The sequence below is a fragment of the Chelonoidis abingdonii genome, chromosome 18 (assembly GCF_003597395.2).
Source record: "Chelonoidis abingdonii isolate Lonesome George chromosome 18, CheloAbing_2.0, whole genome shotgun sequence".
In the NCBI taxonomy this organism is placed as follows: domain Eukaryota; kingdom Metazoa; phylum Chordata; order Testudines; family Testudinidae; genus Chelonoidis; species Chelonoidis abingdonii.
In genome coordinates this window covers 6205182-6232136 of record NC_133786.1, presented here as the reverse complement: position 1 = coordinate 6232136, position 26955 = coordinate 6205182, and the positions used below count along the sequence as shown (strand labels likewise).

Here is a 26955-nt window from a genome sequence, read left to right as displayed (position 1 = left end):
TTCTTTTCAAGGAGGAGATTTCCAGAATTACTTGCTTCCAGGCAGGAACAACAAGTACAGTGTTAGTCACAGTGTTCTGGCACTTCTGCTTCCTGGACTGGCAGGAACCAGGAAGTGCAGAGTGCTGCTGTGAAAAATAAAATAAGGGAGAAGGAAAGTTATCCCAACTGTTTCGAGCTTTGAGGAGAGGGTCTGTCTGAGATCTGGGAAACCGCTCAGGAACATGGCTGCACTTGTTTTATACAAAACAGTCTGCAGATCTCTAGTAACAAGCTTCTTATGGGCAAGCCAGCGAGTGCCCAGACATAGATGCTACCACACTGCACCATCAAGGATAGACATTGCTTGACATTCATTCCCTTATGCCAGGCTGGCATAAAGCAGCAGAAGACTTATATAGCTCTCAGGTCCTGTCATGCTGCTGAGTACCCACATGGTTTTCTCTGAGAGATGTGGATTACTCCCCCGTCCCCACAAGATAACATTAGCTTCTACCTACCCTCCTTATCCCTTGGTGAGAGGTTTTGTTGAGAGCCATTTTAAAACCTGGTGGTACATATTTGAGATGCCAGGACTGGCTCAAAGGTGCCTTTTACATATCTAGCACATCATACTGGATTTTGATTTCAATGAGAGTTAGGTACATAAATACCCTTGAGAATCTGAGCCTTAGAGGGCTGAAATTGGATCTAAAATGAGCAATGCTCCTCCTCAGACATAACTAGAATCCGCTGAAGTACCTAAATGCTTCTGCCGAGCTGCTTAGTGCTCAAAAAGCCCAGAAATGGTAGTGAGAGAAAAGGGGATTTTGTTCCACGCAGGATTAGGCACTATTAGTGGATGACACATCTCCTAGTATGGCTTATTTCCTCGTGCTGGTATTGCAGTTTTGAGAATGCTTGGTGGAGATTTTGTAGGTGTTGGTTACAACCACATCTGCTCTAACCCCTCAGACAGAGACCAACAGCTACAAAATCTCCACCAAGCATTCTCAAAACTACAATACCAGCACGAGGAAATAAGGAAACAGATCAATAGAGCCAGATGTGTACCCAGAAGCCTCCTACTGCAAGACAAACCCAAGAAAGAAACCAACAGGACTCCACTGGCCATCACATACAGTCCTCAGCTAAAACTCCTCCAACGCATCATCAGGGATCTACAACCCATCCTGGACAAAGATCCCACACTTTCACAGGCCTTGGGTGGCAGGCCAGTCCTCTCCCACAGACAACCTGACAACCTGAAACATATTCTCACCAGTAACTGCACACTGCACCACAGTAACTCTAGCTCAGGAACCAATCCATGATGCAACAAACCTTGATGCCAAGTCTGCCCACATATCTACACCAGCGACACCATCACAGGACCTAACCAGATCAGCCACACCATCATCGGTTCGTTCATCTGCACATCCACCAGTGTAATATACGTCATCATATGCCAGCAACGTCCCTTTGCTATGTACATCGGCCAAACTGGACAGTCTCTACAGAAAAGGATAAATGGACGCAAATCAGATATTAGGAATGGCAATATACAAAAACCTGTAGGAGAGCACTTCAACCTCCCTGGCCACACTAGAGCAGACCTTAAGGTGGCCATCCTGCAGCAAAAAAACTTTAGGACCAGACTTCAAAGAGAAACTGCTGAGCTTCAGTTCATCTGCAAATTTGACACCATCAGCTCAGGATTAAAAAAGACTGTGAATGGCTTGCCAACTACAAAACCAGTTTCTCCTCCCTTGGTTTTCACACCTCAACTGCTAGAACAGGGCCTCATCATCCCTGATTGAACTAACCTCGTTAGCTCTAGCTTGCCTGCATATATATACCTGCCCCTGGAAATTTCCACTACACGCATCTGATGAAGTGGGTATTCACCCATGAAAGCTCATGCTCCAAAATGTCTGTTAGTCTATAAGGTGCCACAGGATTCTTTGCTGCATCACATTGTTGATTTTTATGCAATTTGTGATCAACTTTAACCCCCAGATCCTTTTCAGCAGTATGACCACCTAGCCAGTTACTCCCCATTTTGTTGTTGTTTTTTCCTTCTTAAGTGCAGTACTTTGTACTTGTCTTTACTGAATTTCATCTTGTTGAATTCAGACCAATTTTTCAAGGTTGTTTTAAGTTCTAATCCTGTCCTCCAGAGTGTTTGTAACCCCTCCCAGCTTGGCGTCATCTACAGATTTTATAAGCATACACTCCATTCCATTATCCAAGTCATTAATGAAAATATTGAACAGTACCAGACTCGGGACTGACCTCTGTGGGACACCACTTGGTACGTCTTCCCAGTTTGACATTGATAACTACGCTTTGAGTATGATCTTTTAACCAGTTGTGCATCCACCTTATAGTAATTTCATCTAGACCACATTTCCCTAGTTCGCTTATGATCAGATCAGAAGGGAGCACCCCTCTTACTACCAGAGAGAGTCGCTTCAGACATGTAAAAGGAACTTCTGCCTTGCAATCAAGGTCTTGGAATAGCTCCTTTATCTGGGGGAATCCCTCATCCTGATCCTGAGCTCCACAGAAACAATCACATTTATCTCCTGTTGTAAGTATTCAATTAAGACATGAACAATGGAAACTGTTGATCCACCAAGGACTGCATACTGCCGGCTTCCTGCAGTAGCTGCTTTTTGTAACCCTAGAGGTGCACAGAGCCAGCACAATATGATAGCTTGCAATCACTCCATAATCTCATTCAGATATTCCTATTTTTGCACATGTGCATTGGAATTTAATTGCATGGGGACAGACTGCCTGGCAACCTCTACACCACACAGCAAACAACAGCATTGTCACGGCTGCGTGTTCCCTTAAGTGCTGCTCTCCAGCCTGGCTAATTAATGTGTCTGTAATGGCCCTAGCTAATTATTGCCTCTAGTTGAAAGATGATGATGGTGAAGGTGCTGAAAACAATAAGCCTTATTTTCATTAAGAGAATGGGGTGCAGCTGCTTTCCGCTCTCACACAATGCGTCCTCAGCCCTGTGCATGCTCAACATTCAGAATCCAACTCTGCAATGGGCAATGTAGCTCACAGGACCAGTCTCTTTCCAATTTTGCAGTGGTTATTAGTAAAAATCAGCAGTTTCACTTCATGGGCCTTATCTGTAATAAAGACCTAAACCTTCACCAGCATGATTACCCACAATGCACTGTGTTCACTGTAGACAAGGCCTGCAGCCAGTTTGCCACTGTTGTACGTCACCTCTAAAGTATCACTGCTTTCTAAGTAGATATGCCATATCCCCCAGTACAGTTGCTTGAAGCACTAGCTCTTGCGAGATTTCAAAAGGCCTTTTGAGCATGCAGAGGAATTGTGGAAGGTGTCAAACCTCCAGAATTCCTTAGGGGGGGAATCCCAGAAGGATAGTTTCCTAGCCCTTGTTCTCAAAATGGAGGGTAACTATGAACTTTTGGATCTAAGAAGTTTGTAGCAAAGCTTTGAGAAAATAATTTTTTTGCCCTTTTTAATTTTGTTTTTGGGCATTTTGTGACCCAGAAATTTCTTTTCAATGAGAAAACTTTAATGAAAAAAATGCATTGATCAAATGCATGAAAGATTCAAAATGTGGGAAAATCCATTTTCATCTGGAATAAGTTTCAGAAAAAAATACTTTCTAATTTTATTTATTTTTCTGGAACATATGACCATATTTTCCATGGAAATGGTTCACAAATGGTCTTATTTTAAAAGGAAAAAAGTATGCTTAATTTTTAACTGCAAAAATCAGTCAATTTTAGACAATTTGAAATGAATGGGAAAACCTCAGATTTCAGACTTCTCAGATGTAAACTTTGGATCTTTTGCTTTTCTGCAGTCACCAGCTTGAGTTTCAGTACAAATAAAATTGAAACTAAGTTGAAACCTGAATAAATTTTGCATAAAACGGGCCCAGATGCATCACCTTTACAAAGAGGCTGCGCTCTGTCTCAGGCTTGTAGCAAAGCTAGAAGCCAGAAGAGTATTCCTCAGTTTCAAGTTCTGTAATAAAACTTTCATAGAAGTTTAAATTTTTAAGTGCACTGTCCTGCAATCCTCAGAGGTGAAGTTTTAGTCAATTGGGCTGGAGTCCGACTTCAGAGTATTAAAGTCAGGGATGGAGAATGTTCCTATATGGGGCAGCCATACATGCTTTGTTTTATAAACTGCTGGGATTTCTGGTTTCCAATAAATGAATGAGGACAGGTTTCTTTCATTACATTCAAAAGCAGAGAAAGTCACGGAGAAGCAACTGGTGTGTAAAATAGGTGTCAGGGAACTGTACCAAGACAACACTTTCTTGACATCAAAATCAGTCAGAATCAAGCTGCTCACACTATTTCCAAGAAGGGAGAATGTTAATACGCAGAGAAGAAAGGGAATCTTGATGGCCCTCTCAGAAAGAAGTCTGTTTTTTCCCACTAGGTACTCAATGGGGGCTGCAGACTTCAGAACCTTTCACTGATTGCAGTACCACTCATTATGCAGCTAAAATAGAAGCCTCTGGCTCTGTTACATTGCTAAGAAAAGAAAAATTCTGCAGGAGATTGCTCATGAGTGACAGGTTTTTATATAATTATTAGGTCACAGTTCAAATCCAGCTCCATTCAGCAACAGCCAACATTGCTGCTATCTCATGGGCATTAGGTTGGCTACAGATTAGTTGATGGTTTTAGTCTAGCTGTTGGAGGACATAGATGCCTGTATCAAACATACCATCGCAGATAGCAACCTTGTTGGCAATTTCATTACAGAGGACAAGTATTTAATGGATCATGGAGAATTAACTAGCAGTACCTAGATTAAGAAGTTTAATTTGAAGCATATCAACAGGATGGTGGTAGGGAAAGCTTTCACTACTGCCACCTGCCTAGCCCTGATCAGTGGATATAAACATCCAGCCTCTAGGGCTGTCAAGCCAACATTTTTCATCAGCATAAAATTAACTTTTTTTTATTTAAATGCCATAGAGCTGACTGTGACATTCCCCTCTGGTGTTATCTAGACCGGTGATCTGCAAAGTCACTCCAATCCTTGACTCTGGGAGCCAGCCTTACCTTGCTCTGCTGTGAGAACCCCCACTCCTGGGCTGTTCTCACACAGCCTCTGGCATGTAAGCTGATCCTTGGATTGTGCAACCAAATGACACTACTAGCCAATATCTCTGGTCCCAGACGCAACCCTCGGAACCTCTGTCTTGCAGTGCCCAGTTATGCCTGCTGGACACTGCAAGCTTATCTGAGTTGATCAATTTAACAAAGAAATCAATATGTATCAGGGTTGTTATCCCAAGGGGAGCCTCTGACACACTTCAAACCAAACACTGCTTCAGATAGAATAAACAAACACATTTATTAACTATAAAGATAGATTTTAAGTGATTATAAGTCAAAGCTTAACAAGTTGGATTTGGTCAAATGAAATAAAAGCAAAATGCATTCTAAGCTGATCTTAACACTTTCAATGCCCTTACAAACTTAGATGTTTCTCACCACAGGCTGGCTGGTTGCTCTTCAGCCAGGTTCTGCCCTTTGATCAGTGCTTCAATCGCTTGATGTGGTGTCTGTAGATGTAGGTGGAACGAGAGAGGAAGAGCATGGCAAATGTCTCTCCCTTTTATCATGTTCTTTCTTCCCTCTTGGATTTGCCCCCTCGCTTCAGAGTCAGGTGAGCATTACCTCATCTGACCAAAGGAAGGGAGGGTGACTCCTTCGAGAGTCCAACAGATTTTTTATTGCTGCCTAGGTCAGTGTCTTTTGTTCCTGTGAAGCTGGACTGGGTTTGTCCCATACATGCCCTGATGAGGTGTGAATTGCCTCAGCTCTTGGAGAGTTTTGTCTGGGCTTATTTTAAGCCACGAGGATACATTTTCAGCCTCATAACTACATACATGAAAGTATAATCTATAACCTTACTATAACATTACTGTAACAACAATGGTCAGTGCATCATGAGCCTTCTGAAGACACCCAACATGACAAAACTTTGCATTGGATACCACACAATCGTTGGGGTGCTCCTCTGAGGTACAGAGCATCACACTGAGCTCTAAGCTGTTATGTGATGTCATGTGGATGCTAATTCTACACTTGCGACGCTAGATGGGCTCTTTTTACAATGAAGACTCAGGCATTAGTGGTAATCTCCCCTCCCCACATACTGAATGAATTTCCCAGCTCCATCCATTCCTCTCTTTTTCCTGTACAGCAAATTAATGACAAAGTCTTTTTATACATATGCAGAGTGAAATTGACTCCCTTTTCAGAGGGCTAGCGCAAGGCCAATCTGCCATTTAAGTCCTCAGGGGTGAATTTCACCTACAGTGGGAATGGACAAAGCATGGAGAGAGAAGATGGTGTGGAAATGGACACTGATGACTAGCTAGGGTGGCAGGGAATAGTTATCAATATTTAAAATCCTATTATTCTAATTAAGCAATACACTTCCTTAAATTAGCATCAAAGATGCTGAAGTATCACTCAAATGGTTGTAGAAATTGCTGAGCCATTTACATTAATTAGTCCAAGGAACACCCTGGCTTATGACAAAACCAATATTGTTCCTCTGACTTCAAAAGGAATATTAGAAGGTGGGAGCATGGTCCCCCCATTATTTTTGCGCATCTTCTTTGGGGGAGGACACGTCCGTACTTGATTCACTTTGCTTTTCATGCCAGAGGGGAAGACTTTGAAATTTTAATTTTTCTGAATGCTCTCCAGGCATGGGAATGCTCCTTGGTGTTGGAAAGTCAAAAGAGGTAATGGCCTAATGTAGGCAATGAAATGGAACACGCATAAAAGTTTACACAGACAGCAAACTTCGTAAACTAGAGAGAGAGAGAGAGAGATATCATATTCAGTTCTTTATATTATGACTCCACTTTATTAAATTACTGATGCTATACTATATCATTTAATCAATCATTTCTTGCCTTGCTATGTTTCAGGAAGTGGTGCACAAGGTTGACATATTGCCTCTAAGATCAGATCCTTGGATTTGTCAAAGGAACAAATGAACTGAAATTTCAGTTGCACTGAAATGTGTTGCTCTGTGAGACAGCAAGGATGGGTCAGGAGTTAGGTGACAGACCTGGGTTTAATCCTCTGCTCTGTCACAGATGTCACTTCTGTGACCTTGTAAATCACATAGTCCTAGATTGTCAACATTTATTTAGGTACTTTACTCCCATTGAAATCAATGGAAGTTAGGTGCCTAAATACCTTTGCGGATCTGGGCCTTAGGCTCTCAGTTCCCTATCAGTAAAAGGGGGATCATGATACTATTCTACCTCCTGGTGGTATTGGATGTATTTTAAAGATGGGGAGATGCTCAGATACTATGATAAAGGGAGCCATGTAAGCAACATTAGGCATGTTAGTGATAATGTAGTTGTCAGGCCTGTATATTTGCCTGAGATTGAATTTTGGGTCTTGTTTGTCCATTTAACTTTTAATATTTTTATATTCTTATTAATATGTGTAAACAAAGAACAAAGAATTGTGTGTTTCTTCTGCCCAGACAGATGGGCTTGTTAGTATGAGAAAAGATAAGAGATAGAGCTAAAGTGTTGCTGGTTTTGGTGGGAATTTAATATACGATTGCCTTGACTCCTATCTCGAACCTAGTCAAGCAAGTAGTCAGGAGGGGCGAGGGGATGGGGGGGAGGAGGTAAAAGAAACACTAAAAGCCAAAGAAATGCTGTCCCTGACTGAAGCACGACCTCTCTCCGTACCTCTCCCATGGGATACAAAAGAGGTGATACCAAAGCCTCCTGACTCAAGACCTTCCAAAACGGAACATGACCATAAATTGTAAGGGGTGGGACCAAGGACAGGCACTACAGGTATAATTATGCCTGCTAAGGAGGGGGAGCTGGGACACTGGGAAGAAAGGCTCTGTGGTGTCAGAGCTATGCATATGCCTGCCTGGAATAAACATTGCATTGCCTGCACTTAGGACTTCCAGTCTTCTGCTTTCTGTCTGTGTTGCAAGGACCAGGGGAAGGGCAAAGGGAAAGCCCTTAACAAGCACCTAAAATAGTTCAGCAAGAGCACTCCTTTCAGGGCAAGTCAGTGGTAATCTAGTTCTACTTCATTCCCACACCTCAAAGCCAGGGATATCAAAGACAATTACAAATATGAATTAGTTTACATCACAATACCCACTTTGTGAGAGGAAGGTACTATAATGCCCTTTTTACTGATGCTCATTTTTAAGAATGAAAATGATCCTTTGAATAAGCAAAAGCAACCAACAAGCTAGCACTAATTTTACTGCATTTTGCATGCAAAGTTTGATTACTTTCAGGACATCAGACTGAAATACAAATCCCTCAAATTTCAAGCTTCATTGTGATTATTTCACACTGTTCTACCTTGGCAGGAGGGGAATGTTATTCTATCCTTTTTAAAAATGGATGAACTGGGATGCAGAAAGGGTGTGATTTGCCCAAGGTCACACAGCAACAGCATGAGGAATAAAACCCAGGAGTCCCAAATCACAGCCAATTGCTCTAACCATGAGACCATCTTCCTTCCAACTATGTCTAAGTGTAGTTCTGGCCTTTTGAAACCATGTGCTAATAGTGTATTGGGTCACTGGATTAACAAGTCAGCTCTGTTATCTCCATCTGTCTATTTAATGTAAGGGTGTGGGGGAGTCAAAGAAAATCAGTCAACACCAGTGGTGAAATAAGATGCCTCCTGAATGTCCAGTGATCACCTAGCATCACATTAAGGCAACAGCACTGGTAGGCAAGGGGGCATGGATCAGCATTCATGTTGCGTTCCCCGTCAGTACCTGGACCGCAGAAGCTAATGATCCAATCAGCCGACCAAATTTGGAGATGAATCCTGGTCACGAGCCATCTGAGGCACATTGCGCAGATGCTACGAAGATGACGACTGGTAGGCACAGAATGAGGTTTGCAAGGTAGCTATATTGATAAATCAATCTTTGGTTAATTGTCAGCAAAGGAGGAGAGGAGGATAAAAAACATGAGGGAAGCAAGACTCAGCCAGGAAGACTTAGAAAGATACACAGACTCCTTCATCATAGGGAATGAAGGCTTAAGGGGAAAAGGCTGGGCTCTCTAATGGTCTCAATTGAATCAGCCAAGTCGTTCATCTCACAACTCAGATGAATCTAACTGCAAGTGGGGGATTGGCTTTCGACTGCTTTTTAGTCTTTGGCAGCATTGCTTCATACTCTCTCTCTTCTATTAAGCAATGAAGAGGTCAGTGGCACATTCATGTTTATGGCTCACAACAGGCCAGCCTAATTCTGTCAGTGGACTGGGGCTACCAGCTTTGGATTTTTGTTGCCATGGGGTGGGGAAGAAAGAAAGAAAGAAAGAAAAAGAGCACTGAAAGCAAAATTGCATGGACTTTACAAACAGATTCCTTCCCATTTTCTTCTCTTGCAAGTCAAATTTGGACCAACCAATCTTGACAAGTATACCTTTAAGATAAGGCAAGGGAGAATTAATTCCCTAAAGTCATTGCTGTGCCCATTTCATTAAGCTGGTACTGAGTATAAGTGATTCTGTGGCTTTCAAGATGCCCATAAAAGCAGCACTGGATGCTGGAATGCGTGTCACTTGTATTGATTTAGCCCCTGCTGCAGTCATTTTACTCAGGAAGTAATCAACACAGGTCTCCCCAGAACTGAACCTCTCTCAGGTGTTTTCAAAGCTCTGGAGCCAGCAGTGCCAAGGCACACATACTGATCCACATGATGCTGCTTTAGATAGGACTAATGCTACAGCAAGCGAGTGCGTCTGATGGAAATGTGGCAGGGATGAAAACTGGAGGGTGAGTGGGAATTAGTGGTTAATTTTTTTCCCCTACAGCTGGTTGAAACTTTTGGCAATTGAAATAAACATTTTCCCCACAAAATGTTGATGAAAAAATATCCACTATTTTTTGACCAGTTCTAGTTATATGCTTATACCTCTAGCCATTTATATGGTACAGTAGTCAGGCCTGAAGGGCCTGATTGTCAAAGGTATTTCGGATCTTAAAAATTCAGCTAGGCACCTACTGGGATTTTCAAAATCATCTCATAAAGATAGGCACCTAAGTCTCATTGACTTTCAGTGACAGGGAGGTGCCTAACCTGCTTCGGGATTTTTGAAAACCCCATTAAGTGCCAATGGGCATCTTTAGGCACCTAAATATCTTTGAAAATCAGTCCTGAAGTGCTTTGAAAAAATGACTAAACCAATATTACCTTCTTCCTCACCTGGTGGGTGTATATTCAGATATGTTGGTGATTGCAGTGACCTGAAGAAGAGCTCAGTGCAGCTGGAAAGCTTGTCTCTTTCACCAAGAGATGTCGGTCCAATAAAAGATATTACCTCAACCACTATGTCTCTCTTGCAGGGACTAAGGTGCCACTAATTTTTACCCATGCCAGCCAATGCAGAACCAACCCAGTTCTGGGAGAGTGAGCTGCAGTCTATTCCTTCTTCTGCATCATCAATACGATGGTTTAGTTCTAATTAGCTACATCTGTCTTCCCCCAGCCCCTCGCAGGATAATAGGATAACACAGGTGATAACAAGGGCACAATTTGGCCTGCTGCACTTCTAGTGCTGACAGCCATGTGTGAGAGGTAAAGAACCCAGCATTGCTCTCAGATCCCAGACTGATTAGGTAGCACTGGCAGTTAGATATAATGGGGTGGGATTTTAAAAGCAGGCTCAGGGTGGTACATACTCAGGCCTAGATGCTCAGAAGTATTTAGGTGCTTAAGATGCAGATAGGTTTCAGAGCAGCAGCCGTGTTAGTCTGTATCTGCAAAAAAACCAGGAGTACTTGTGGCACCTTAGAGACTAACAAATGTATTTGAGTATAAACTTTCGTGGGCTTGCATCTGATGAAGGTGGACTGTAGCCCATGGAAGCTTATGCTCAAACAACAAGTACTCCTGTTCTTTTTTTGGAGATGCAGATAGGTGCCCAGTGGGATTTTCAAAAATGCCTATCTCCCACTGAAATCAATAGGAGTTAGGTGCCTAGGTGCTTTTGAAAATCCTACTGGGTCTTTAACTGCTTCTTCAGGCATCTAAATACCTTTAACATTTGGTCCTCTGCTCCCATTGACTTTCAGTAGGAGCCATGTCTCTAAATTCTTTGGTTTTTAAAAATCCCAACCAATGATTTTTGCTGCTTGTAAACAGAGCGAATTGCTCTGCAGTGATTGAGAAACCATGACCATTGAGCCCTATGGAGGTGTCATTTTTATAGTTCTCTGAAATGTGACTGTAGAAATGAGGACTAGCAGCTCTTCCCATCAAGTCAAACTGGAGCAATTTTGTATTCAATAAGCTTCCACGTAAACCAAAAGTAAGCTAATTATTAATATGCCTGTCTGCAGTATTCTTTTCATTAGGTCTGGTCTGTCCAACATCAACCTATCTACCACTGACAGGTTCTAGCCTCATCTCCAAATATCAGGCCACCTGTATAAATACTGTACCTAGCAGTCAGCTGTAACAGGGCTAACTTTGTCACTGCACTAGCTTAGAATGCCACCCATGTCAAACAAAAGCAGTATATCAGGAAATAATTCACATAGCCAGCAAAAAAAAGGGATCCAGTTACATTAACAGGGACCAAGTATTGTTCATTTGTCTATGCAATATTCTAAATTGAGGACCTTCATTCAGTTCCTAATAACAGGAGTTCATCTCATGTAAATCACAAGGATGACCATTCCTGGGCAAAGAGAACAGGAGTACTTGTGGCACCTTAGAGACTAACAAGTTTATTTGAGCATAAGCTCATTCTTGGGCAGTTTTAGCACAGGCCCCAAACTAGAGATACACACTGCACTATTTCAGGACACCCTGTTCTGGTGAGATGTCTCCCCATCACTCTACACATGACCCATACAGAAAGCCACCTGGATTCTGAATGCTTTAGTCAAACCTTGGCGCACTCTGACGTCTGCCCAGCCCTAGCCCCTGCGGGAAGGGCTCTTCCAGCTCCATCTTTTGGGTTTAACAGCAGATATGGCACTGTCTCCTGAGACAAGAGTAATTAATTTCCATAGATCCAAGCTCCTTAATGTCATTACACCCAGGTCTGGGCAATCCCACTGGGAGAGGAGTCCATTTGTAAAGCAATCCAATTCCTCTGCCATGCTTTTCATTTTGAGGTTGTTACTGGTAATGACTTCCTTTTGCACATCATTAGCAGTGGCTGAGTTTTTTGTCAGAGGAAGTACAATCTAAAGCCGCAAGGTATCTATTCAACCAGGACTTCACAGTGTTAATTTGTGATGGTGAAATGGGCGCTGGGCCACTGAGGTACTTCTAGGTATTAACCTTCAACTGCAGTGCAGGGGTCTCTTTGATATCAGCGAACCCAGGGCTACCAAATAAAATTCCATTATCAATCTCTCTCCTCTATAACACCCTGAAATGCTGTTATTTTTTATAAGGCCCAAGAGTGCCTAGGCGAGGAACTTGATTTGTGTTTTGTTTTACACTGCTATAACTGTATTGACATCAGCAAAGTGACCCCTGATTTACATTGCTGTAAATGAGTGGAAAATTGGGCCTGGATTCCTAGTAGCTACAACACAGTGTTATTCTATGGCACTCTTACACCAATGAGACACAACTAACACACTACACTACAGCCCAATACACTAGATATGGTCCCTAAGCAGAATCTGCCATTCCAATTCTCATGAGCTTTGGTAATGTTTGAATCCAGATCTGCATATTGGCCTATCTCTACAATATACTGCTGGTAAAAGAACACACCCTAGTAATGCTCCATTAGCCCTTGCATGCATTGCAAATAGGTTATACTGCTGCCAAGTAATCTATTCAGAACTACCTTCAAACTACTTGGAAGCTGCAGCTATTGCTGAGGGCTGCTACCCACCCGAAAACCAAGGAAAGAAGCTGGGGAAATCATCTGTGCTTGTCTTTGTCCTGGTGTCCTGTTTGCTTCTGAGGTGTGGCTGACAATTTTGAAAGCCAGGGATGGTCTGGGACCCAGCGGTTTGAGGGATCGTCTTCCTCTAGGCCCTGTTGCAGCAGTCTGCCCTGGTAGGTGACAATTGCTGAGTTCTTGGAGTAAAACCTTCTAGGCCAGTGATTCTCCACCTTTTTGGGGCTCAGGATCCATTTGTAAATGTTTATGGCCTGTTGCGACCCAGCAAATAGATTGGGGTTGGAAGCCCTGGTGTGGTTTTGGTCAGGTCCTGTCCCTGGTGCGTGTGTATGTGGGAGCGGGGGCTTGTATTCTGCCTGGCACTCACCCCACAAAGGTGGCTTCTGCAGCTGCTGTGCTATGGGGCTGACTGGGCTTTGCTCTCAGATCCATGCAGTGCAATCCCCATGGCTGTACGGCTCCTCAGTTTTGTCGCCGGCACTCTGATTAGACCAAATTTGTGTGAGTGGTGCTGTGACCTGGCTGATGATGTTGCAGAGCCACTCACTCAAATTTGGCCTACCCAGGCTCCCATCATTATGACGGCTGGGCCAAACTTGAGTGGTGCTGGGACCCAAGAGGTTGCAGTGCCTGGAGCCGGGAGGCGAGTCCAGTCAGCCCTGTGGGACAGGAGCTGCCACACACCCCTTTGAAACATTCTGGAGACCCAATTTTGGGTCCCAACCCATGGGTTGAGAACCCCTGTTCTAGGGAATTATGGAGCCCACTGGTGGTGAATGGCATGATAGTCATAAACGGGAAGTAATCAAACTCGTTTGCAGCTGATTGAGTGGGATGGTTGGAACTCTTGGACCAGCTCCAGTGAACCCCACATAGCTCTGCCAATTTTCACCAGCGAGTTGCTTGCATCTGTGCTAAAGCACACTCTGATATAGACAGCCAGTGCTCTCCCATCTCTGGGACTGTCTGTGCTCAGAGATTTGGCAGGGTCAAGGCACAATGCAGTTATATTTAATTAGTGTTTCATTGGTTAAAAACCTGCTTATTTGTCCATTTGAGTATTTCCGACACAATTATGGTAACAGACATCTCTGGGGGCCACAGAAGTGGCTCTTGAATGCCACCAGGGAGGGAGGGGCGAATTTCATAGAAGTTAGGTTTTCCACCCCTAGCTCCCTTAAACTTGGAAGTTAAAGCACCAAGTGGCATGGTGAAGGTTGTTTTAAGAGTCAGGAATAACTGCACTCCATTCAAGCACCACTAATAAGACATGATAGTAACACTGGGGCAGGGAGAAAAACTTTGCAGGGGACTCAGGTTAAGTTAAAAAGCCCTTTCTGGCATTTCAGAGTCTATCTGTACAGAGCTAACCCTTCCCTCAAACTCATTCCAGTCACCAGCCTCAGGCCTCTCCTGTGGCTTAACCCCTTAAGCACCAAAAGGCTGATCTTCCTATAAACACACAATACTAGCGGTGACTCTTCTGCCTCCAGAAGGCTTGGTCCTTGCTTCTAGATAACAATGCCTTCCTCTCTCCTGATATTAGGCCAACCACACTCTAAGGCCCTGAACTTACCAAGGCTCAGGTGCATATCTGCTTCCCAGCCTCATTGAGCCAATTCTGAATTTCCCAGCTGGGACTTAATTCTTAACCCCCCATGCTGCTGGCTGGATAGTGCCCCACTTCAAGCTACACTGAGGACACACATGGCTGCAGATACCCTATTCCAGGGAGCATTGAAAGATCTGCCCTGCCTTTCACAAGTACTTTAATACTCAGAACACCCCTGGAGTGGGGCAGGCAGGCATGTCTCCCATCTGATACTGGATCCCAGAAAGGTTACTTTATGGACCAAAGGTTATACCGAGTCAGCAGAACAGCCAGATGTAGAGACCTGGGCCTGGAAGCCTCCAGCAGAAGAATGTCAAGAATCAAACCCAGGTCTCTTAAAACCCAGTTCACCACTCTAACTACTAGGCCATGGTGCCAAACACTCAGTTAAGAAGAGAGTGTTGGGTAGAGGGCCCCAGATGCTCTCCTCCAGCTCCCTCTGGATGGGAGATGAAGATGAGCCTTTAGCCAAACACTTCAGAATGTTGAAAGTCCAAGTTTGCTTTGACAAAGCACACGGGAGTTCTTCTCCCCATATTGGGTCCCCCTTCCATGCTTAGTGTGATGCCAGCTATTAAGGTGAGGTAGGAAGAAAATGACATGGAGACAACTGTTATGCAGTACTGTAGTTGTGTCGGTCCCAAGATGTTAGAGAGACAAGGTGGGTGAAATGACATCTTTTACTGGACCCACTTCTGTTGGTGAGAGAGGCACGCTTTCCACTTTACACAGAGCACTCCACAAAGAATGTGCCCTAGCAAACGAGTGCGTGTATATTTAATGTTGCATAGGGAATCATCAGGAACAGATGTTACAGTAGCTAACAAGTATTCACTTCCTGTGTCCCAGGGAGTTTGGACTGTTTCCAGCCCCTGTGATCTAAAAGGACTGCATCTGCCTTTTCATACTTGCTGGAAAGTCAGACAGGGATTTAAAGACACAGAATAATTTCAGGTTGTGCTACAAATACTTTTGCATTCCAGTTTTGGGAAGAACTGGCTGGGAATACCTATCCATGAGAGGGCACTGGGACTCAATTGAGTGACACTGGGTGACACCCGATGACACTGCATGACACTTGTCTGTTTTCTGTCTCGCTGCACCCTCTTCAAACTCTCCTTGAGAAAGTCAGCGCTGCTTTTAGCTGCAGATTTGGCACCACACATCCATGTGCAATGAGGCTTTGGCGTGGAAAGAAAGCTCAGCCAGCCATATCTCTCCCATCCTATCTGTTACATAGTGCTGTTCTGTGCTGTTTAATGGCTGCTACATTCCACCTAGAGGGGGTTGCACTGTAGTAGAGGGGAAATGATCTGGTACATACTCTCTCTCTGATCCTCACTGAGATGTGTTTTCTGCATAATTTTAATGAGGATTGTGAAGAAATCAAGTATCTTTTATCACGTACCTATAATGTATCATGAGATAAACTACATACATGCAAATAAAGTAAATACAAATTAATATTCATTACGAGTGCCATTTTAGACTACTGACCCTCAATCCAGATGGAAAAAGACCCATGAAGTCAAAAGATGAGGTCCCCAACCAAACCCTCAGCTCCAAAACAGGCTGAACATAGGTGTGTTCAAAATCAGGACTTTGTGGCTGTTGGGCCCCCTCTCTAATTAGGTCATGTCTAGCTAGTGCAGAGTTGATGGTTTCCTACAGCGTATCCCCCTGTGCTTTGCTCAGTCTGGTTTAAAATGATCCAGGCAACAAACCTCCCACCAGTTCCCTTGGGAGACTATTCCAGACTCGAACATAATAATCCTCATTTAACTCCAGCTCTGCACCTGTTGTTCCAACACACCTAATGATTATGCTTGACACACACAAGAAAGCTGCTAAGCTTCTGAGATGTTTAGTTTAACCCAGCTGGTGAAAATGTAAAGTGTAACAAATATCTACTCTTCTCATCCTCCATCAGAGTGGTAACTGATGGTAGAGGGATCATCACTGAACAGTAACACTATATACCGTATCTAAAATAGCTCAGTCATGCCTATTTTAAAAACAGGGTAGAACTGTGACAACAGTTGGGGTTGAACCCAAGACTTACAGAACTAAATGCCTCAGTTGCAACTACTTGAGCCAAAACATAAGAACAGCCATACTGGTTAGATCAAAGGTCCACGTAGCCCAGTATCCTGTCTTCCAGTGCTGGCCAATGCCAGGTGCCCCAGAGGGAATGATCAGAAGAGGTAATCATCAAGTGATCCATCCCCTATTGCCCATTCCTGGCTTCTGGCTAATGACTTCCAGCAGAAGAATGTCAGGAATCAAACCCAGGTCTCTTAAAAATCAGTCCATCACCCTAACTACTAGACCACAGTACCTACTACACAGTTAAGAAGAAAATGTTGGGTAGAGGGCCACAGAAGCTCTCCTTTAGCTCCTTCTTGGTGGGAGCCAGAGATGGCCTTTTAGTCATACACTTCCGAACATTGAAAGTCTAGGTTTGCTTTGAGTTGTGGAAAAAGTACAGGGGCATTCTTACTTCTCCCCAAACTGGGTCCCCCTCCCATGCTTAGTGTGATGTCACTCAGAACCCCCTCTTGTATTTAGAAGCTGTATAAGACTCAGCTCACTTATATGGACCAGCCCCTGGGAGGAGCAGGGGACAAAGACCCATATACTTAGCCTAGGTGTCATTGGCAAATGTTGACATTTTAATGCCAGCTGCATTGTCTTTTTGCTCTGTGCTGGTTATTTTTGGCAAAGCTTACCTGTTGCTTCGACCATTCCTTCCAAGATGACCACGATTTCAAACTCCTCCTTCTCCAGCTGGGCACGGGACATCTCCCAGAAGGGGCTCTTCTCATTGATTTCGTGTGAGATGATGAGTGGTGAAACCAGGAATAGCCTGTCGTCCCCCGTATCAAAGCCCACGTTGATGTCCGTTTGGTTCAAGGGGATAAACTCCCCTTCTTTGGTCTGTTTGGACTTGATCAACTTGGCTCTAATGGAGGCCTCAACAATGTGGGAATTCCGGAGGTCCCCAACCCGGAACATTAGACAGAGCTTCTCATCCCTGATAGAAATCACTGCATTGTTGGAAAACATGAGGGTCTCAGCCCTTTTCTTTGGTTGGCTGATTTTGACAAACATGCACCCTACCATGAACGCATTGACAATGGAGCCTAGAATAGCCTGAATCAGGAGCAGTATGATGCCCTCGGGGCACTTTTCAGTGATAACCCTGTAGCCGTACCCAATTGTGGTCTCAGTCTCAATGGAAAACAGAAATGCGGAGACAAATCCACTGAGATTTTCAACACAGGGGATCCAGTTCTCATCTTCGAGATGGTCCAGATCTCCTCGGATGTAGGCAATAAGCCACCAAATGAACCCAAAAAACAACCATGTGACAGTATAAACCATGGTAAAGACAAGGAGGTTAAAACGCCACTTGAGGTCCACCAGAGTAGTGAAGAGGTCACTAAGGTACCGGTAGGTTTCATGGACATTTCCATGGTGCACATTGCACTTGCCACTCTTCTCCATGTAACGCTGGCGCGGCTTCTTGATTTCTCCTGCCAGGAGACGGGTTCGGTCAGTCGCGATAGGGACATAGTCCCGCGGCTGCCTGGGAAACTTCTTGGGATCCATGGGTGTGACTCCAATTTCCATGTCCTGGTTCATGAAGATCCTAGAATCTCCAGCCATAGTTGGGCTAGGGCAGGGTAAAAGGAAACAACATTTAAGACATCAGGAAAATAGCTTTGCCAAACCAGTGCTGCTGTCAGATTACACAAAGGGGTGATAGCACATTGTGCAACATTGACACCATATTGAAAAGCTTTGTCTCCTAATCATAGAATGCTGGGCACAAGTGCATCCTGCATTAGAAGAGCTTTTTGGTAGGGCCATTTCCTTCTTTTGGTATTTTTTATGCCCCTTTTAAGGTTAAATAATGATAAGTAATTATTTAACACCTTTATCATTACCTAATTTATAGAGAATGCTCACGGAGTGAAGCAGGAGTGGTGAACTACTTGCTTTGAATGGTCTCTTTCCCTTGGTAGTAAGTTTGCACGTATCTTGTTACTGATTTGGGTCAATACTTTTAATAAAAGCTCTTTCGGCTTCTTTTATATAAGGCAGGGAGGGATGAGAAGAGAAGACAATTTGGACATTTTCCAAAGGGACTAGTGATTTATGGTGCCTCAATTTTTTGGGGGTCAACTTAAGAGACCTTGAGGGGGCTAGTTTACAGAAAGTGCCGAAAGCTAACCCTCGGCAAAGCAGACATCTTTGAAGGCAACTCAAGTTAGGTACCCAAAATCACTAGTCACTTTTGAAAATCTAGATTCTTAGATATCTTCTAAAAGGCCCATGACCTTTGTCAAAATCTTTTCTTGACTAATTATAAATGGATGATGATATGAGAGCCCGTCACTCCTGTCAGGTTACAATGTAAAATCACCTTCACCGAACATTAAAATTATAAAGTAGATATTGCTTTCTTTAATGGAAACTATTTCTTCTATTGAAAATCAAGAATTCCATCTTCAAACTCTGGGAAGAGGAAGTGTTTCCTGTGCAGAGCTGCCTAAGAAGCCTTCCGTATATCAAAGAGAAAGAGTAGCAACATTCTCCATGATATGCACTCTCTGCAGCGTCCGTAGCAAAACTTATTAAAACCTAACCAAATCTATTACAGTTCTATCTTTAATCTTCTTATGCATCTGCGAATGGGAAGAGGTACAGAGATACAATTAAGAGTGTCTTGGGAAAGACAAAGCTTAAGGCTGAGCAAAGTGGTTTCAGTTTTTCAATATAAAAAGTATTAAGGGTGGGTGGGAAGGCAGCAGAAAGACAAATAAACGAGGCAGCGAATTTCTGCTTCCACTGTATTGCAGCCAGTTCTGCAATTCCCAGCGGGGAATTTCTCTTACCCCTTGTATCAAAGCTACATAAATCAACCAAAATCAGCATTTCCAAAAAAGCAGCCAGAGGTTATTGCTGGAGCCATGTCTAATGGTTCACTATAGCATGGGTGCCAGTGATTGACCAGTCACCTGAGTCAAGATAGCAACCTGCCTTTGTAGTTAGAGCAAGAGACTGAGAGTTTAGACCTGGATTCTAGTCCCAGTGACAGCAAGTTGGTTCCCTCAGCAGAGTTCTTTCTAACCCTAAGCTGGAGCCAACTTCTCCTCTGACATCATTTACCAAACTCTCCTGCCCTCCCAGCACTGATGCATCAGAATACCCAGCATTTCAGAGCCTGCCTGGTGACAGCTCCCGAATGCAGGGGTTGATCTGACCTTTGGTGGGGGACAGTGTGATGTGAGTGAGATGGGAGCAGTAGGGGGTTGGCAGCTGATAGGGATGAGGGAGAAATAGTGTTTTGACTTTCTGTTCTGGAGGGAGGGGGGACTGGTGGCAGAGTGAGCTATGTAGCTATTAGCCTAATGTTTTCTGTGTACTGCCTCCTTAACTCTCTTGCAACGCCAATCTGATTCTCTGCCGCCTTGCATAATGCGTGTCCATTGACATCTGTGCCCAGTGTGGGTGTCAGAATGGCAGGGTCCATTTATCCTCCCCTTGTAAATGCCAGTGCCAGGTGCATGTTTGTGGAGAATCTGCACAGAAACAGAGGTTCAGTGCAGTGGAGATCAGTGTGTTTCCTCTGCACCTGATAGAGACTTTCCCTTTATTCTTTCTTTGCTTGCCCCCCCCCCCACTTTTTTTTATTAGTAATCTAAAAACCTAATTATTGAAACTCACAGGTTCTGGTTGCTTGAGGGGTGTGGAAAGGAAAAAAAAGAAGTGTCCACTTTGCAGGCAAATTTTTGCATGATTTCAGTCAAAAAAGAAGCTGTACTAAAGACAATACTTTTAGTCGTTAAAGGTATGTGAAGTGAAATTCTGCTGTCAGTGACACTGAAAGAGAGCACAGCATAGCCCAAGACACACAGATATGAACGATCAGATTCTATACAATGCAAGACAGGAAAAGATCAAAATCTGATAAGAAATCAAAAATCCCTGCAACCCTGTCTCATGAAAAACAGCCTGGAGAGACTAGTTATTAATGAAAGGACATTGAAATCTGCCATAAGCAAAAGCACCCAGGGGACTGGCAAAAACTGGTTGCTAGGACAGCTGGTCTTTAACTACAGGTCAAGTGAAATTGTTCGGGAAATCTTGGGGGTACTTAAAAGAGAGCCCTCAAAGCAGAAGTGTTGCCTGTTGCAGGTGAACTATACTGCCCATTTCATTGTAATTAGAATTTGTCCTAACATTTCATCTTCATTTCCTCAGTTGCAGTTTAAGTCTCTTCTAGCTGAGTGATACAAGTAATCGACCATGGTCCTCTTCATGTAGAAGATTAATTCTTCTTCTTAAAGGAAGAAGCATGATCTAGCAGTTAGAGCACAGGGTTAGAAGTCAAGAGACCAAGTTGGGTTCTTCTATTCCTGGCTATGTCCATGACCAACTTGTAACCTTGAGCAAATTGCTTCCCCTCTCAGAGGCTCAGTTCCCATCTGTAAAATGGGGGATTAACGCTACTTCTATTTATAAAACTAGGCAAATATAATTGTAAGTCTTGTAGGGAACCACCCCTTACCACAGAGGTTTGAAATTGTCCATTTGTCGACAAAACATATAGCAAAAAGGGAGAACGGTACAGATGTAAGTTTGAATTCCTCCTTTATTCCACAGACATAACTACCCTCACCATGCACACACATCCCCCCTGGTTAACGGTAATTGAGTGCAAGCAGGCAAGGGAGAATTAGCCTTCAGTTTGTGAAGCACTGCTCTCTCTCTAGCAGTAGATTCAGAGATTGGAACTGCCTCTGATGGTCAGTCACAGGTACCACTATGTTTCACTGGCACTTACTGTCCTTGATTAAACAAGGCCAGGGTAATAAAAATGTCACTTTCGTACAAAGCCACATGCTCCTTTTAGACAGGCTGCCGGAGCTGCTGCAAAAGGAGATGAGAGTTGGGGCATTATCAGTTCCGCTAAGAGGCCTTTTATCAGGCTTCTCAGTATCGCTCAGCTTTTGCACAGATGCCAGACTTGAGGAGGGGAGGGGGCACTAAGGGAAAGGATCTTGTATTTGCTGAAATAGAATGAGATGGATTTTAGCTGAACTTCAGAGGGCACCATTTTTCCATGGTTGCTTCCATACAGAGTCGATGTACCTCTTGCACCCCCTGAAACAAACACCCCCAAAAAGTCAAGAGCAGATTTCTGTTTTCTTAGCAGGGTTAATTTTTTGTGTGTGTGAAGAATTTATGTCAAATTCAGATTTCATTAATGGCAATGGGAATTTCATCACTAACTTTAATAGGGCCAGGTTTTGACATTTTTCTTGGAGGGGAAGGATGGTTAAGGCAAAAAGAGACAGGACTCAGGAGAGCTGGGTTCAATTTTTACCTCTGCCAGAGGCTTCCTACATGACCTTGGTTAAATCACTTAATCTCTTTGTGCCTCAGTTCCCTCTTTATAGAGTGGGGATTATACCTCTTCCTTTCTTCCACCCTTTCTTCTGTCTTCACAGTTGGACTCATAACCTTTTGGGACTGTTTCTTACTGGGTGTTTGTACAGTGCTAGCATGGTGGGATCTTAATCATGGCTGGTGCCTTTAGGCACTGTGGGAATTATTTGTATAATATTATTAATTATTATTATTATTAATAATAATCTGGCAATGTATTATGTGAGACTCCAGAGAATCATAAAAACAGAAGGAAAATCTAAACAAATCCCTTTTCTCACCTTATTACAATGATAAGCCAAATTGGCTTTTCCTTAACAGAAACACATCATTCAAAACTTTCCACAGCCATGTGAACTGTCTGTCCACTAACAATAAGGTGTTTATATTTATGAAACTACCACCCCTTAGGGAACAGAACTGCCAGTCTCTGTTCCAGAGGGGTTTGGAATAGTGGGCCAGGGACCTGCAATGTAGATCAGGACAGACGCACTCGTAGCTACAGGGAGCTGAGGGCTGGTTCTGCAAATTTGGATTGACATGCAATAGCAGAGCCATGTGGAGCCCCAGACTGGAATGTCAAGGGGTTCTGCAGGTCAGGACTGTGGTGTACCAGCAGAGCTGTGTGGATGCTGCACCTGTCTTCGCTATTCCTCTTTCTAAATTCGATCACTTCAAAGCTGTAGAAGCCAGGCAGCACAACAACAATACAGGAATGGAGTCTGAGAGAAAGGCCAGGGCAGAGGTACAAGCAGCCAGTCACGTACAGTAATAGATTGCTGGATAAACACTCTGATAGAATGATTATTACTGAAAGAGCTGTTCTTTTGCTGCCCCTCTGCCTGTGCCACATCAAATGCAGCCATAGCCCTCAATCCATAGACTCCACTGAGATGCAGAGTCCCTTCTTGTTACATCACAGTCATCGAATTAAAGTACCTGACTGAAGGAGGCCCACAGAGATGGATCCTTATCACCAGGAACAGATAACAGACAGATTTCCAGACAAATGGATTGAAACAGAAGAGTTCAGAGACAACAAACTGAGCAGAAGCCAGGGTGGAATGGAGGAATGCCATTAGGGAGGGATGGCCTTTGCAAATCTATTGGGTAGTGGATGCATGCTAGAGAGATGATTATTGCCAAATGGAGCTTTATTTCCCTGAAAGAAGGTAGCTTTTCATTCACTTATTTCATTTATTGCCTGTACTTCATGAGGGTGAAGCTGTCTGTGGCACCTAAGTGAAAGTACATGGGAGAAACAGACTGACCTGACCGACCTTGGGCAAATCAATCCTTTTCCCTATGCTTCTATTTCCCTATCTGTAAAATGGAGCTAATGAGACCTGCTTCCTTTGTAAAGTGCTTTGAGATCTATGGATGAAAAATACTGTGTAAGAGCTACTCTGTTGTTATTAATAGACAAGGCAAAACATTGAAGAAAAACCATATAGGAGGGAAACTGACAGCACTTCAGTGATAAACATGCTGTTCAAAGCATAGAAGCTGAATTACCTTCTCTCTCTTTCCCCTCCCACTGTGTCCGAGCAAGGACTTGAACCCAGGACTCCCAAATCTGAGGGTAGTGCCTTGAATACTGGCCCTCTCTCCTTTCCTTCCACTAAATAAAAGCCCCACGGTTTCTTGTATGGTTGAAAATTGTTTTGAAAAATCAAGGCAACATCTCCTGTACCCCATGGACAAGGAACCTCCCTCCTGTGCTGAGTCAGGACCACATAAACCTAGACCATCCCTGACAGGTGTTTGTCCAACCTGTTCTTAGAAACCTCCAGTGATGCAGATTCTACTACCTCCCTTGGAAGCCTATTCCAGAGCTTAAGTACCCTGAGAGTTAGAAAGCTCTCTCTAACATCTAACTTAAATCCCCTTTGCTGCAAGTTAAGCCCATTACTCCTTGTCTTACCTTCAGTGAACATGAAGAACAATTGATCACATAGCTTCAGCTGATCATATATTATCTTCGTACAGAATGCCCAGTGGATTTCAGTGTTGTACAAACACAGCTCTAGCTAATGATCTGTATTCACACCATCTTCTGCAAAGAGCCCCTTAGCTCTCACCTGCAAGCAGGGTCAGGACTGATTGGTCTTGGTATGGGAGAGCAAGGGAATTCCAAGTGCACGTGGTCATGGAAATTGCCCATGTTGCCATGGGAAACGATGTGGATTGTTGAATAGGTGACGCTTACTCTTAAGTCAATACTGAACCAACGTCCCAGATGGCTAAAACGGAGGCACAGAATGCCTGGCCCAAGACCAAACAGTGATTCAATGGCAGAAAGCTTTTCTGAACTATCCTATATAGAATTGAATTGAGTTATACTCTCACTATAGACAACTTCAGTTGCTCAATGAAACTTGTAATAATTTTCAATGAAACCCTATAGATTTTTGGAATAATTTCTATAGAGCTTTCTACAGCATCTCATACCCACTAAATAAGAAAGGCGTGTTTCACCAGAACTGCTTCAGAAAATTTGACACCAATAATGGCCTCTGCCTAATTAGACTAGGGGCCAAATCCACAGCTGATGTAAACAGTTGCAGCTCCATCAGCTCTAACGGAGTCAAGCCCATTCACACCAGCAGAGAATCTGACCATTGTCCTTCTATGAGACAGAACAAATTGACATCTTATTTCGATTGCTAGGGGTTAAAAAATTCTGTTTTTACTGATAGCTTTTTGAAAAATGGAATAAACTAAAAAAAATAAAATCTGTTATTTTATTTCTATTTATGCCAGCTTTGTGGAGAGTAGGAGGGGGCTGTGAATGCATTTTTCCAGCAGGAATTAAAGCATGAAAATTCATATGTAAAATATAAACTTTTGGGTGTATTACAAATATACTGAGGTTACTTTAATAAAAATACAGCAAAAGAGTTAACATTTTAATGAAAAACAAAATAATTGTATTTTTCACAAAAGATAGACTGGGAAATGCTTTCTGAGCTATTTTAATGACCCTGCAAGCAGCCTGTGAATTAACATAGCGAGTGCTGTTTTATATAAAATAATGACTGGAGAGCATGTAGTTACCATAATATAAAGACCGGGGAGTGTATATTGCCTGGTATAATGACTGGCTCAGTGGGACTGTAAATATTGCAAGGGGTGGATGGGGGAATGTAATGATTACAAAATAGCTAAGTGGAGAGTATGAACAAAACACTGTATGATGAGGGATGTATGCATAAGCTGATGTTCAGAAATCCTTAACTGACTCTCTAATATTCAGTTGATGATTGACTCCCCATAAACCAAACCTGAAAATAAGCCTATTTGATCCAGCATTATTCCAAGGGAGTGGCTCTCCCCAGGGATGGGCTCTCCCAGAAGCAGCTCTGCTTCCCATATACTTGTCTCCCTATCTACTTCTGGGAATGCCAGTTGCCCTTCTGATGTCTTTGGGGGGCTTCTTTGGCAGTGCCAATGCCCCATCTCTCAGCTCATCATAAGTTACTGACCATCATCCTGTTACTGGCAGTTCATGTTCTCTGGATGCCCCAAGAGAGAACTGGGTTAAGGAGTTCCACTACCCAGGCTATGGGGAAACCCAGGCTAAAGGACACAAATATTTCTGCTGTTGAGCACATATATTATTCAATTCTCCCATCCCCAATAGTAATCGAGAGTCACTATATGATCCTGCACCTGCTTGGAAAACAGACGATAATATGACCGCTGCTTAGCACTTCTACAGCACCTTCCTTCTGAGGACTTCAGAGATGAACTGACTAAGCAATGCCTCCACCCCACCCCCCAGTGAGATAGGATGGTACTGTTATCCCCATTTCACAGAGGGGGAAACCGAGGCATAGACAGGTGATGTGACCTGTCCAAGGTTACATAGTTGGTTAAGTGTCAAGATGCAGATGGGACCCAGGTTTCACTGCAAATATCTAGGCAGCTCTTTTGATCAACAGGAAGGGGCTGTCTCTAACATTAAAAGGTTCAGAGATTTGGCTTGGATCAGCACTTAGGATCCTGCCCGCTTCTCTGGACTCTTCAAAGCTACTGGGGCTGTGCAACTATGCTGGAAGACTTCTGAGACTGGGATCACTGATGGAATTCAGGACATGGGGGAGAAGAATTGAGACCCAGAAGTTAGACAGCCTGCCCCACTTCCAGACACTCTTATCTGAATGACATGAAACTTACTTGGCCCTTCCAGACAGCTAGGGAGGATCCAATTCATGGTGGAGAGCTAGTGCCAAGATCCAATTTCACTTCTCCCCACACTCAAGCTTATTCCGCTATAGTCCTAGCACAAAATAATTTCTCTATATAGGGCACAGGCTCTGTTTGCTAGCAGGATTTCAGACCTGGGAAGCCAGATCGTCAGCTCTTTAGGGGAAGGACCATCCTTTTGGTCTGTGTATGTACAGCACCTAGCACAATGGGGTCCTAGTTTATAACCAGGGCCCCTAGGAGCTTCAATAATACAAATATTGAATAATAATACTAATTAACCAACCCAGTAAAGGCCAGCTTAGACCCTGGCCCCTGACGTCCCACCCTGGGTCAACCCCAAACAAATTAAGCTAGCTCCGATTGCTGATCAGTCAGTCCTGTGATTAGCCCTAAGACATGATTCTGCTGGGAACCGGTTCAGAAGTGTTAGAGCTTTTCTGGTTCCCAGGCGGCGACACTCAGTTCACCAAGGAGTGAAAAATAGATTGAATAAAAGTTAGGACATTAGGTCAGTCCAGCATGCTGAAAAACAGCCAAGCCGGAGGAGTCAGAGTGCCCTGGGCAATCACCTCAGACAGCCGACAAACAGGCCACCCTGATATGTGGCATAGTCACATATGTCCACAGAATCAGCTGGGATTCCCCAGGCACTACACAGCCTCATGCACTTTAACAACAACAACAAAGCAGAGGCTAAACTCTAGCTGCTCTTTGAACCCCAAATGAAACAGTAAATGCCCTAAATTTATAGTTTAACC

The 26955-nt window shown here is 43.5% G+C and overlaps 1 protein-coding gene across 1 annotated transcript in view; it reads right to left on the bottom strand.

The window, feature by feature from the left end:
• KCNJ5 (potassium inwardly rectifying channel subfamily J member 5) overlaps positions 1 to 23998 on the bottom strand; it is a 28239-nt gene extending 4241 nt beyond the window's left edge. The window contains exons 1-2 of the mRNA XM_075073591.1: positions 23910 to 23998; positions 17257 to 18203 (exon numbers count right to left, since the gene is read on the bottom strand). Of these exons, the coding sequence (XP_074929692.1) occupies positions 17257 to 18196 (940 nt within the window). The 5' untranslated portion in view covers positions 18197 to 18203; positions 23910 to 23998. The remainder of the gene's footprint in view (positions 1 to 17256; positions 18204 to 23909) is intronic.
• Positions 23999 to 26955: the final 2957 nt, after the last annotated feature.